Raw genomic sequence first — 12915 nt, forward strand, 5'->3', positions numbered from 1 at the left:
TGCGATCCCTATAACAGCACCCACTGCGGTATTTCTGCCATTAAAAACCCGCCGTGTCCCTGCCAGCGCTCTGTGGTAATGTTTACGTTTACCTTGTAGGAATCCCTCACCTAACACAGCTCAGTCTTGTCTCTTGTAACAAACTCAAAGTAACACTGTATCACTTGCTTCCTGTTGGTGGCAGCGGAAAATAACGTCTTTTTTGCCCTCCAAGGGAGCGTTTTCCTTGGAATATGATGTCACGTGAAAACTATGAATTACAAATAATGTGCAACAATGGAATAGTTCTACAGCTCGGAATGTGTTCATGTTTATGTTCAGTTTACTGAACATAATGTTGCTATATGTAATTGTAAAAAACAACATTATCATATTTCTTGTGTTCATGTTATGCTCTGATGCTATAATGCCATATTCCATTTCTTATCCCTTGTCCTTCAGATCCGTGGTCTTTAAAGAGTTGGACCAAGCTGTGGTGTGCCCTGAAGCCTGGAGTTCTTTTGATCTATAAGACCCCCAAAACGGACCACTGGGTGGGCACCGTCCTGCTCAGTGCATGCAAGCTGATTGAGAGACCCTCCAAGAAGGACGGCTTCTGCTTCAAGCTCTATCACCCCTGGACAAATCCATCTGGGCTGTCAAGGTCACACACGTTTGTAGACTCGTGTCTTTTGGTTTTTATAAACCCAGTAATAACAGATGATCAAGAAGATGATAGTGAAAATTTGTTTTAGAAACACTGAAAATTCTGGGTTTACTTGCATTGATTCAAACAAAAGCAATTTTATCTGTAATTATATTGATTTCATTTTTATTCACCAAGTTTTAATTTTAAAGTGACAATTATCCTGTTCGGGGATCCATTAAGGCTTGTTTCTGTTGGTACAACATGACTAAAATGGGATGAAGCGTGACTCACAGTTTCATCCATATGCTCAGGGTCCCAAAGGAGAGAATGTTGGCTCCATCACGCAGCCTCTACCTAGCAACTACCTGATCTTCAGAGCAACATCTGAGTCCGATGGTGAGGCTTATGTGTGGTCGCTTCGGTTGGAAGTGTACATTCTCGCCTTTTTACGAGCAAAACGTATTTATGACACTCATTTAAAATGTGTCTGTCTCTCCAGGCCGGTGCTGGATGGATGCCTTGGAGCTGGCTCTCAGCTGCTCCAGTCTCTATAAGCTGACCACCAAAGGTGGGAGAGAAGCAGATATCAGCACGTCTTCAGAGTCTTCCAATATACTCCACCTGCTGCAGTCTACCACACTCATTGATGCAGAGCTGCTACAGTAAGTAATATCTTTAAAAGGTGTTGTTTATTTTTTGTTTTTTTGGAATCGCCTACAGTTTATTTTTCAATGTTTCTTGTAATCACACTACAAGATGTTGCTTTTGCCAGTTCATGCACGATACTGCTTTGCTACACATCTATGCTGTCTTATGTGTGCAGTAGTCAGAAATTCCCAGGTGTTAGGTCCATAAAATACTGTCCCTGTGATTTCTGGTCATCAACTCGGAATAACAGCTGAAGAAACATGGACTCCCAGAGATATGCCTTATACTTGCACTGCACATATTGTATGTGTGTGACACATGGAGAGAGAGAAAGGGGAGACCTAAAGAGAAATTAACTGTGGTTTTGTGGTGTGTCATTTTTCATTGATGAAATGTGGTGTATAAATACACAGCAGCACTGTGATGCTTTCCTCCTGTGCTGGAACAGTACAGTATACGCAGACAACAGAACAAGTATAGTGTGATGTTGCTTTAGTTTGAGCCTCTCATGTAATCCTTGTTTATTTATAATTGTTTTTACATTTAATCATTGGAGCCACTTGTGTATAAAGCAGCACCTTGTGAAACTGATTAAAATCTGCTTTCCTGGGCATCGGACAGAAAATTTGGTGAAGATTATTTAGAGCTGGAAATATTATTATGATTATTATTATTAGTGTGGAAATGTCAGAGGAACAGTCTTTAAAGTCTTTAAAATGTGTCAGTCTTATATTATTTATATTGTCTATAATAAATAGAGCTTTGAGTTTTAAATTGAGATATAGATTTTGAAAAAGTAGTGTAAAGAGTGACTATAAGCAAGGCAGCCAACACCCATAATGTGGTGGAGAGTGGAAGACTGTGGCTATACTGAACTCCTAAGTATATGTAGTTTCTTGTAAAAGCTCTATTTATATATAAATCTTACACTGTTTTGCATCTGCTATAATTGTGTTATTGTTTATTATTAGTATTTAACAGTATGTGTTCATGTGCTTATGCTTGTGAGTATGTCTGTCTTTTTTTTTTCTTTTTTTTTACAATCCTCACATATGTTGGTATTTATCCATCATAGTTATTTTCCTATTTCTTCTTGAAATTGTGCAGCGCTCTTCTTGCACTGTTTACATGCTACGTTACATAGACATCCCTTTCCTCCCCACCCCCCCCCCCCCTTAACCTCCCTCCATGGATGAACCCTCCCTTGGGCCATCCATCCCAGCTCTCCCTCCCATTCTGCTCCTCTCCCAGCCAATTGCAGCAGCCCGTACGATCACATGACTGACAGAGGAGCAGGAAGATGGAATAGAATGTTAACCATACGCCACCCAGAAAGAGACGGCAGCAATACAGTGCGCACACACACACACGCATGCAGACACAGGCACACAGATAGAACAGGCACACACACATTCAGGAAGCGGGCGTGCCAGAGTCGAGGAAGCAAAACAGCACCTTTTAGTGACTAGATTAAAAACATTTCCGTGCACACAAGAGAGGAGAGGAGATAAGGACAGACTGCGCCTGGATTTGGATTTACTGGTAACATCATTGGTGGTGTTTTGATTCCCGAGAAGAGTTTGTCTGTATGCTGTATGTCTTTGAGGTAAGGTAGGTCGCCTCTGTTCCAGGCGTGTTTGGGTTAATGAATAACATTAGTGTTAGTGATTCAGAGTGTGCAGGAATCTGATTCTTTTTGTCTATCTTTCCCTCAGGCATTTTGAAAATTGAACTCCCTTCCATTGTTGTTAGGCAAATAAGCTGTTTCCTTGTTTTCTGTCACCATAATCCCAGCACTGAATGTGGTTTTGAAAGCATATGACACACTACCCTGTCCTAATGTTGTTCTGTATTTGTTAGTAGTGTAGAGGGTGTGAAATATGCATGACCTGCTTTAATTTCTGTCTGTCTGTTTCTGTGTCCCTTTGAATGTGCCTGAGTGAGGTTTTGGACGTGTGCACCCACCAGAGCACAGAGACATCGACTGTCTGACTTGTAAAATGGCTGTAGGATTGGAACCATGATGTTCCTTTTTTTTAAACTATCGATTTCACCCCTCTTATCGCCCTACTCATTCTCGTTCTCCTTTCTTTGGCCATTTAGAAGCTGACGCATGACTTTCTTCACTTTATTTCTTTTGATTTCATTTTACTTTGCTCTGGTCCAGTTGCTGACACATCTGATGTCTGGTTTTGACTGGACTGGACTGGACTGGAGAATACCACATTGAGAAATTGTCAAATCAGCAAAGGATGCAGTTGAATTAGTTATCTCCCAACATTGTGTGTGTGTGTGTGTGTGTGTGTGTGTGTGTGTGTGTGTGTGTGTGTGTGAAAGCATGAGTGCTTAGATGTACAGAATGTGTATGTAAGTAAAGTACATGCATATGCATACAGTACCCTGTTTGTGTCCCCTGAGACAGCCAGTCACATTCAGACCAGGCAGATCAGGGGGGATAAGGGATGAACTGGTGTGGTTTGGTCTGGTTGTCCTGACAACCAGACATGGCAGATTTACTAAATACATCCAGACCATCCAGGTCAGCCAGGTTTTTAAAGTGGATAGTCTCTAACGCAGTGGGCTTTACTCATCATAGCCGTGAGGAGGAGGATATGGGAGAACATAACAAATTCAGTATCCTTGGATGCGCCATGTTCGAGCTGTTCATAGGTTGCCTGGCTGAAGAGGTAATCATCAAAGCTTTGGCAGCACTGAACTAATATCAAGTAAGATGATTATACAGTAATGTCATGTGACATTACTCATCTTTAATGTCTAATCTTGATCATTAAAACATCCTCAAGCGCCCACACTCTGTTAGATTATCCCTAGTAATGACTTACTGACCTTGATAGAGCTACATATGATACCAGTTCACATCTGCTAAGATGCAACAACTGTAAGTCAGAGATCAGTGCACAAATTTTTTTTACCTCATTAAATCCTGTGATTGTTCTTCATTTGTAATTTATAACATAATTTCCAAAACGGCTTTGACATAGCTTAATCAATGACTGGACATGCCGTAGCAATAAAATGGTTGACAATCAGGGCTTGCTTATAATTCTAACCTTAGTGTTCACTTCTTCTCTGTTACTATCAGATTAAATGACACTGTGCTGCTGGGCAATCACCACATGGAGCATGACGGCTTTTCAGACAAATCCGAGCGTGAGGCTCATGATGACTGGGACACGACAGCTAATGAAAATGGTGGAAGGCTGACGGGGGAGAGCGACATGGACCAATCAGACGAGCTGTCCCCCGGGCCGCAGGCTACAGCCTATGTAGAGCAGAGCACAGAGGATATGGCTGAGGTGAGGGGCTGAGTTTACAGATTTATTTATTTATTTAGGGAGCTGTGTCATTTGTTATATTGTTTTTTATTTATTTTTTTACGTTCAAAGTTTCGTGGTATTTAGTTGTGTTCTGAAAACTGGTTGGCTTAGAGAAATTCTGTTCTTGATTGTCCCTGTCATCTCAACCAGGTCTCTGACCAGAGAGATAATAATGTGACTCTCTGCTAACCCCACCCATGTGCATGTTGTATGTTTTATTTCAGGCTGGGGAGGCGTCCCAGGTGGAGACTGTATCAGAGGAGAACAAGGGTCTGATTTGGGGCCTGCTGAAGCAGCTGCGGCCAGGCATGGACCTGTCCAAGGTGGTGCTGCCCACCTTCATCCTGGAGCCACGCTCTTTCCTGGACAAACTGTCTGATTACTACTACCACGCCGATTTGCTCTCACAGTGAGTAACTTAAAGTCACTATACTGTGCGTGTGTGTCCATAGGAGTGTGTACATTTTAGGATTTTTCAGATGAAGACTGGAATTATTATTTGCCTGCTTTTCTTGTCATAATTGTTGTCTGTCTCCTTCACCATCTTTGCTGCCACAGAGCTGCACTGGAGGAGAGTGCATACGGTCGGATCAAGCAGGTACTGAGATGGTACTTGTCTGGCTTCTACAAGAAGCCCAAGGTAAGATTTGTTTGCTATAGTGCCAAATGGCTTGCTGCTATCATAGTGGCCCAAATATACAAGACAACCCTGATTATAAGATGCAACACCTGTTTTTGGATAAAGTCTTTTGGAAGATGATAGTTACGTAGCTAACACCATGTTATTACATAAACTAAAACAGCTAAATCAGTAAAAACTAAATAACAGTGAAGCAGACAACATTTTCAAAAGAATTTATGAGAATCATTAAATAAAATACAGTCAACATAAACTATAGCTTTATGGTCTTTCAGATTCCATCTCAAAGATCAGCAGTAACCAATGATTCAGCTGTTTAGTGGCATTGCCAAAGCTTTCAGCTGAATAACAGCTCCCTCCATTCTGTTTTTTAGTCTCACACTCACTCTCTCTTGTCAGGCTCTTGGACGTGGCCGTTTTACAAGTACTGGAATATTTTCTGTGTTAGCATTTATCAAACCGTCCCTTTTGGACTCACCATCTTCTAACTTGATATTCTGTGACTCTGTGTTCCTTGGCTGCTTAACGAGCGACTCTGTCTTGGATATGTTTCGGCTGTAAAAACGGCAGGAGACACTCCTTAGGAACTTATTTCCTCAGTGACAGCAAAACACTGAACATGAGCCAGCAGATTATGGCTGCAGATTAAACAAGCCTTGCTCAACACTTTTTGAGCTGACTATGTAGAATCAACGGAGATGGATGGGTAGAAACCTGATTTATCATTATCAGGACGTCTAGGCGACTGTGTGCTGCAGTACTGTGCATTATTTCCTGCACAGTACTGCTGAACTGTTGAGTCCAGACAAGTGGTAATGTGTTCCGTGGTGATGTTTATTATCTGTGACAATTTCTAACACTGCTGTATATGTTTGCTTTTTCCAGGGTCTGAAGAAGCCATACAACCCAATCCTAGGGGAAACGTTTCGCTGCTGCTGGCTTCATCCTCAAACTGACAGCTGCACTTTCTACATAGCTGAACAGGTTAAACCAGATTCATAACTAGGACGTGTAAATGCACAGGACACGATTCGCTCCTTGTGTGAAATATTTTGCATAAAATGTGCCAGAGGTTATCTCACACCTCCTTTTCTCACTCTGCTGCTCAAGTGTCTCTCTTTTTTTTCTCTGCCAGGTGTCCCACCATCCTCCCATCTCTGCCTTTTATATCTGCAATAGGAAGGATGGTTTTTCTATCAGCGGGAGCATCCTGGCCAAGTCCAAGTTCTACGGTACAATACACAGCACACACTACAATATGTAATATGTAATCCTTTGTCATAGCAGAAAAATCAGCAACAGGGACTACACATACATATGTTATATATGATCAAATGTAAATGCACGTAAAGACAAATCCCCACCCTTTCCTCGAGGTAAGACAAATTGCTGCCGGAATGAGCTTTTTAAGGGGAGTCTACAGGGGAAAAAGATACTTGTATTTTTTAATCAAGGGATTTTCTGTCCTTCTGCTGTTGTAGGTAACTCCCTGTCAGCTATTCTGGATGGCAAAGCCAGGCTGCTGTTCCTGAGCAGGGATGAGGAGTATGTCATCACCATGCCGTACGCTCACTGCAAAGGTAACCGATCTTGATGGCTATCACTGCTAATTAATCTGCCCATGCCCTTGATGCCATGTTTACATTGGCAGTAGGTTCCCATAATCTCCTTTACACTGCATCATCTCTTTGGGGGGGAAAAGTATTGTTTAGTTATTTATTGCCATACATTGTTTAGAGACTTTAAGGTGCTGATGTCCCTCTTAATGCGTTACGCTAATAACAATCCAGTTTTGTTCATTCAGAACTTAACAGTCACCTTCACTGTCCCCTTAAATACTATTAGATCCATTAGCCAGCTAATTACATGGTTAGGGTATGTTATGGTTTTAATCAGTCCAGCTGTCTACACAGGGTTTGTGATGGTTCTAGTTTTACTCATGTTAAACAAGCATAAATTTGACCTGAAGCGTTTTTTTTACGCGTCAAGTCCATTTTAAGTGCGCTGAGCGCTGCCAAAACGTGGGTGACCTGCACTCAATCCTGTGCCTCAACGCATCCTGTGCAGACACAGACTGAGCACTGAAGCTGCTGCTGCTGCTCTGCTAACGTGCCGCTCACACTACATCTCCTGTTTCATTACAGCAAATTATCATTATACAGCATGTTTCGTCTTCTTTGTTTACTCCCTGGATGGTTTTTAGTTTGTGGAAAATGCCTCACCCATCTGACCGTGGCTGTTTGTTGCCATGGTCCTCGTTGTCAGACTACGTCAGTTCAATTCTGTTTATTCAGCGAGTGTACATGGGTTACGTTATAAATTACTGTCTTTATCTTGTTCACGGTCCATCAAGCAACGCGCTCACTGCGAGTGCCTAGATCATGAATTATATTCCTCACCTTGCAGTAATACGGGGAATGGTATGATTTACCTTTTGACTTCCTACAGGATTTTGTTGCTCTTCTCATCTATATTCTGTTCAATGTTGTGCCGTTTATCTGATGCTGTAACACTATATCTGTGCCTCCTGTAGGTATCCTGTACGGCACTATGACACTAGAGCTGGGTGGGAAGGTTACGATTGAGTGTGAGAAAACAAAATGTTTCACTGAGCTGGAGTTCAAACTCAAGGTATAAAGATTTAGTTAACATCTGTAATGTTTGTAAATGTTCTTTCACCAGTTAACTATTTTCTTACATTCGAATAGTTGCTTGACTAGTCAGCAACTGATGCTGTACACACTGAGATGACGGCAGTTTTAGTAAAGGTGTTTGACACATTGACTCTGTTCACTGCAGCCTTTCCTCGGAGGCGCCTGCTCTGTGAATCAGATCAGCGGGAAGATCTCTGTGGGAGAGGAGCTACTGGCTACCGTTGATGGACACTGGGTGAGAGCTTTTAACCCTCCGCCCCTGCCAGCCAGCTCAGTCTCCCTTTTTAAATTCATCTTTCAGCATCACTCTCTGCCCCTTACTTGCTGCCACTCAGTATACAGTAATTGTAGTAATTAGAGGCAGAATTGGTAAGTAGAGGTTTAGGAGGAGCAGCTAGGCAAGTAGATGACCCTGTTTAGAGGGCTCTTACAGTGGGCTGAAGGGTCTGACATAGTAAGAAAGTATAGAAAAGTTTGAAAATGAACGTTCTGGACATTGTTAGCGAAAACAATAAAAGTAGAAAAAAAGTATCGCATTACATTTTTATTACATAATTAATGAACATTGATAGGAATATTGAGCCGTCTGTGTGATGAATTGCTTTTGATTAATAATTTTGTTGGCATTTTGATGGATTCAGGACGGTGAGGTGTTCATTCATGAGAAGCACTCGGGCCAGCAGGAGACCTTGTGGAACCCGAGTCCAGACATTCGCAGCAGCCGCCTCAAGAGACAAGTGGTCCAAATAGACCAGCAGGGAGAGTTTGAGTCTGAAAGGTAAACCACATGCGCTTATTTCCTAACTTAATTCAGTTTATAATTTGAGGAAGCATGAAACATGAAAACAGGATAAAATATCTTTCCCACAGAATACATTTTGCAGGTAAAATAGAGGTGTAATTAATGACATTAATAATGGCATCTGTCAGTGAGCCAGCATGCCTTCCACTTCACATCACAAGCAAACAAACTAAACTACTGCTGACTTCAACAACACTTACATGTGCAATCTGTCTGCCTCGTGTTCATGCAATCTTAATATGCGCTTAATATGCAACAGACTGTGGCAGCATGTGACCAGTGCCATCATGGATCGGGACCAGCTAAGGGCCACCCAGGAGAAGTTTGTGCTGGAGGAAGCTCAGCGGACCGAGGCCAGGGAGAGAGGAGACAAACCCTGGACCCCACGACTTTTCCATCAGGACCCCGTCACCTCCGAGTGGACCTACAGGCACATGGAGTATGAACACACTCACACCAAGCCAATAAAACACAGGGGATGGCACACACTGGTCTTTTTAGTTTAGATTTTAGGTCAGTATAACGAGGATTTAGCCGCGGATTAAGGAGAGGAGAAAAAAACGTGGAAATAATGACATGTTCAGATTTACATTGCACTGCGCCCACAGCTTCATGTATTATCCTATTTGGCAGCACGCAACCATGGGACCCTGAGCGCTCTCTGGTTCAGTTCGAGAAGGATGGAGTGATTCAGACGCACGAGAAAAGCCAGAGGCGACACAACAGACTCTCCTACAGCCACAGCTGGGCCAGCCGACAGAAGGTTAGCCAGACCAATCGCACACCTCCAAACTAGAGTTATACTGATTTGGTGTTCGTGGGTGTGTCATTGACATTTAATCAAATTGAAAGCTGCACTGGTTTTTGTCAAGTCTGCACCTGTTGGAAAACTAGCAAGCATGATCAGCGCCTTTATTTCTCACTTGTTAATCGTTGCAGTATAGCTTTATTCAGCTGTTAACAGTTCACTGTCAGTTTGTCTGAAGGGAAGTTTGAATCACTTACAGTAAAACCCTTCTGCTTCCTCTCAGGCTGAGGTGAACGGGAAGCACAGGAAAGCCAGCAGTCAGCCGTCCAGCTGCAGCCAGAACACTGAGAGCAGCAGCACCACACCAGAACCCACACACGAATCCTCAGAGGGTGAAGGTGAGGCATACACACACACGCACTCAAAAAACGAAATCTTAAATTGCGCTACCGAAGTCGTTATGTTCTCGCCTGTCATGTGTCCAGGGTTCTCAAACCAATGTGCACGGTGCAATAAAGAGGTGAAGGACATTGCCATGATAGAGACCACCATCACATCTATTCAGAAGACACAGCAGGACATCCAGAGGTGAAAATAACGCACACGTTTACACTCACACACACTTGTGGAGGGAAGAGGGGTAGCATAATGTCTTAAGAGGTCAGAGGTACAAACATCCTTCCTCTTGAGGTGAAAAAAAAAAAACAACCTTCACACGGATCTTGTTTCTTATCTGTGAAAAGAAAGATGTTTCTCAAATTTAAACAATTAAACTGTCACGTCCACTGTTGGATGGATAGAAAAGTCAGTGCATCTGTAACAAAAATATCCGTACTTGATTGATATCAGCGCCAGTATCAGAACTTGAAAAAATATTTTTCTGCACATTTGTGTTTTCGTTCATTTGATGTTGTTTAGACTAAATTCCTCCTGAGCATTGTTAATCACTTGTTCACGCTGACCCTTCTCTCTCCCTGTAGGAACCTGGTGGCTCTGAGTCGTCAGCTGGCTCGTCAGAGGGCAACAGACGACAGCGCATCGTTAACAGGCCGCCACTGTCTCATCCTCTGTGTACTGCTCCTCTCACAGCTCCTGCTCAACTACGTCTTCACCTGAGCCCGCTCCTTGGGGAGGGGTTTCCCTCTGGCACTGATCTGGCATTAGATCCCTCCAAAAAGCACAGTCTCTAATCAGCAGCTGAGACCTCGGATCAGTGTTAGGAGGGCAACTTTGTCCCTTTCTGATTTCCTCTAAGAGATGAGGAGCACGGACATTATAGCAATAAACACAGCCACAGCCACCGCCTGTCAGCCATCTGCAGAGAGTAACGGCACCCCCTAGTGTAGCCAGACTGAAACAGCACCCACGCACTTTGGACAGGAAAGGAGGGATGAAAAACAAGCATGGCTCAAAAGATTTTGAATAAAAAAAGAGGAAATGTATGATGAAGATGAAGAATGCTTTTGCAAAAAGATATGACAGAGAGGATGTTTCACCATTCCTTAGTGTCTTTTTATATTGCCCTGCAATACTGTTTATCTGTTAGTGTGCCTGTATGTGTGTTGTGTACCTACAGTACAGTAGGCCCTATGGGCGCAGGCAGATCACCGCTTGGACTTCTTCTACTCCCCTTCCACTCCAGATTCTGGGCCTTAACGCTAAAGCCAAAAAGAAGAAGAAACCCACGACGTATACAAACGAAGGAATATCTTCCAACAGTGCAATTGTGTGTGTTTTGTATCGATGTACGCTCAAATACACTCTGTCTCATCTTTTAATGATGATGAATTTACCAAAACAGTATTTATAATCCGAAAGGACAAAGAGTACTTGTTTACAGGGAGCACTGTTTGTGTTTGTATTGACACACAGGAAGGAAGGATAATGGGGAATGAGGCAGGGCAGAGAGCCAGAGTGTCTTTGTATTTGTGTGCCTGTAGTGCTGTAACCGAAGGGATAATAACATAGCACTGCTTTGGTCTAGACCATGACACTAGTGTGTACAATCAGTTACATAGAGATGCAACATGTGGAAGAAGGGGCAGAGGGAACGAGTGACAAAACATAAAAGAAATTGAGTACTTTGGCCTAACAGAAGGGGTTTGTGTGTGCATCTTGGTCCACACCATGTTCAAGTGACTGTTTTAAGATGTAAACACTTAGTAATGAGCTTTTTTTTTTTTTCTTTTAATCACTTTGTATATATTGTCTCAAGGTCCGTGTTTCAAAAGAGATTTGAGAATGTATTTATTGGGCGATTAACCTTGACTTTCCTAATCTAATTCAGCTTGGAGGACGGAGACCAGGAGTGACAATCGCTCTCCCAGGGTTGTGTGGGTTCGTCGTGTGTGCGCGTGTGTGTGTGTGTGTGTGTGTGTGTGTGTGTGAGACACAGTGTGACAGTGTGAGGGAGCATGTTTGCGAGTAAGCCATTATAGTTGTGCTATACAAAACCAGGTGTGTGATCTTGGTTTTTACTGATTTTAACCCTTGGATTTCAGTCTCCATTGCCAGTACTGATCTACCCATCGGGAGAGACTCGGAGAGCACAAGAAGGAAGTCGACTCTTTGAATGCTTTTATTTACACCGTAATTTGTTTATTTCATTATTTTCCTGTTTTCTACTCTACTGCCATGTTGTGATGATTTTACATGCCAGATATTTTTGTCATATGGAATGAAACTACAGAGAACAGGATGTTGCCCAATGTTTTCATTCATACCTGTTGCGTACTGTAGCACTACAGTAAAACATTTTAACCCTACCACTGCCCTTGGCTCTCATTAATGTCTTAAATTAGAAAGTTGTATCCCCTAGTTTGCAAAACAATGAAAAGTACTCTTTTCACCTGTCTTCAATATTCTCCACTAGAGGGAGATGTTGATGTGTGTAAACTGAGGTCTGTAAACCGGGACTGTTGACCAAAGTATTCATCACAAGAAGTGAGGTCTCTTTACATAGCTACACTGTAGCAGTCAAGCAGAAAAATATTCGAGGTGTTTGGTTTAGACTAGTGAAAACAAGAAGGCAGCTACAGGTGACAATCCTTTCCTAATTCCAACAAAGATCCTTACACACACACACAGGGCTTAACAGCGTTGGGGGCAACATTTTTGTGCAAACTGCATAAGAATTGAGATGAGTAGTCGACAGTGGCTGCAGAGTCCTCTCATGGGCCTGAGAGCTGAACATTAGCAGATGAAAATCTCCTGGTAGACGACACACGGATGAACGTCTCTGCCACACACAGATTTAAGCCCCAGTGAGGGTAACCGGATTGTGTTTAGGAGCCTCCCCACAATGCAGGAGGCCTGTGGAGTGAACGATGTTCAAGCATCAAGAAACAAAATGTCTACGTGCGGTTATTCTACTTGTGTTTAAAGTAGTAAAAGTACTATTTCTTTGTAAAAAGTAGTTAAAGTTGGAAAGTTAGTTTTTTAGAAACGAGCAGCATAC

The 12915-nt window shown here is 42.6% G+C and overlaps 1 protein-coding gene across 1 annotated transcript; it reads left to right on the forward strand.

Annotated features, from left to right (window-relative positions):
• Positions 1-441: 441 nt before the first annotated feature.
• Positions 442-11642, forward strand: LOC119885044 (oxysterol-binding protein-related protein 5-like; the record flags this gene model as incomplete). Its single annotated transcript, XM_038695298.1, is given in 18 exon segments — positions 442-615; positions 618-643; positions 940-1024; positions 1128-1290; positions 4380-4593; positions 4839-5023; positions 5173-5254; positions 6140-6238; positions 6390-6486; positions 6736-6834; positions 7788-7885; positions 8054-8143; positions 8550-8686; positions 8970-9149; positions 9344-9473; positions 9742-9856; positions 9944-10046; positions 10439-11642. Coding segments are annotated over 18 exon segments (2213 nt in total), but the record flags the coding sequence as incomplete, so codon positions are not given.
• Positions 11643-12915: the final 1273 nt, after the last annotated feature.

Source organism: Micropterus salmoides, unplaced genomic scaffold (assembly GCF_014851395.1).
Source record: "Micropterus salmoides isolate LMB-PRFRI ecotype aquatic unplaced genomic scaffold, ASM1485139v1 Ms_hic_scaffold_3880, whole genome shotgun sequence".
Taxonomy (NCBI): Eukaryota; Metazoa; Chordata; class Actinopteri; order Centrarchiformes; family Centrarchidae; genus Micropterus; species Micropterus salmoides.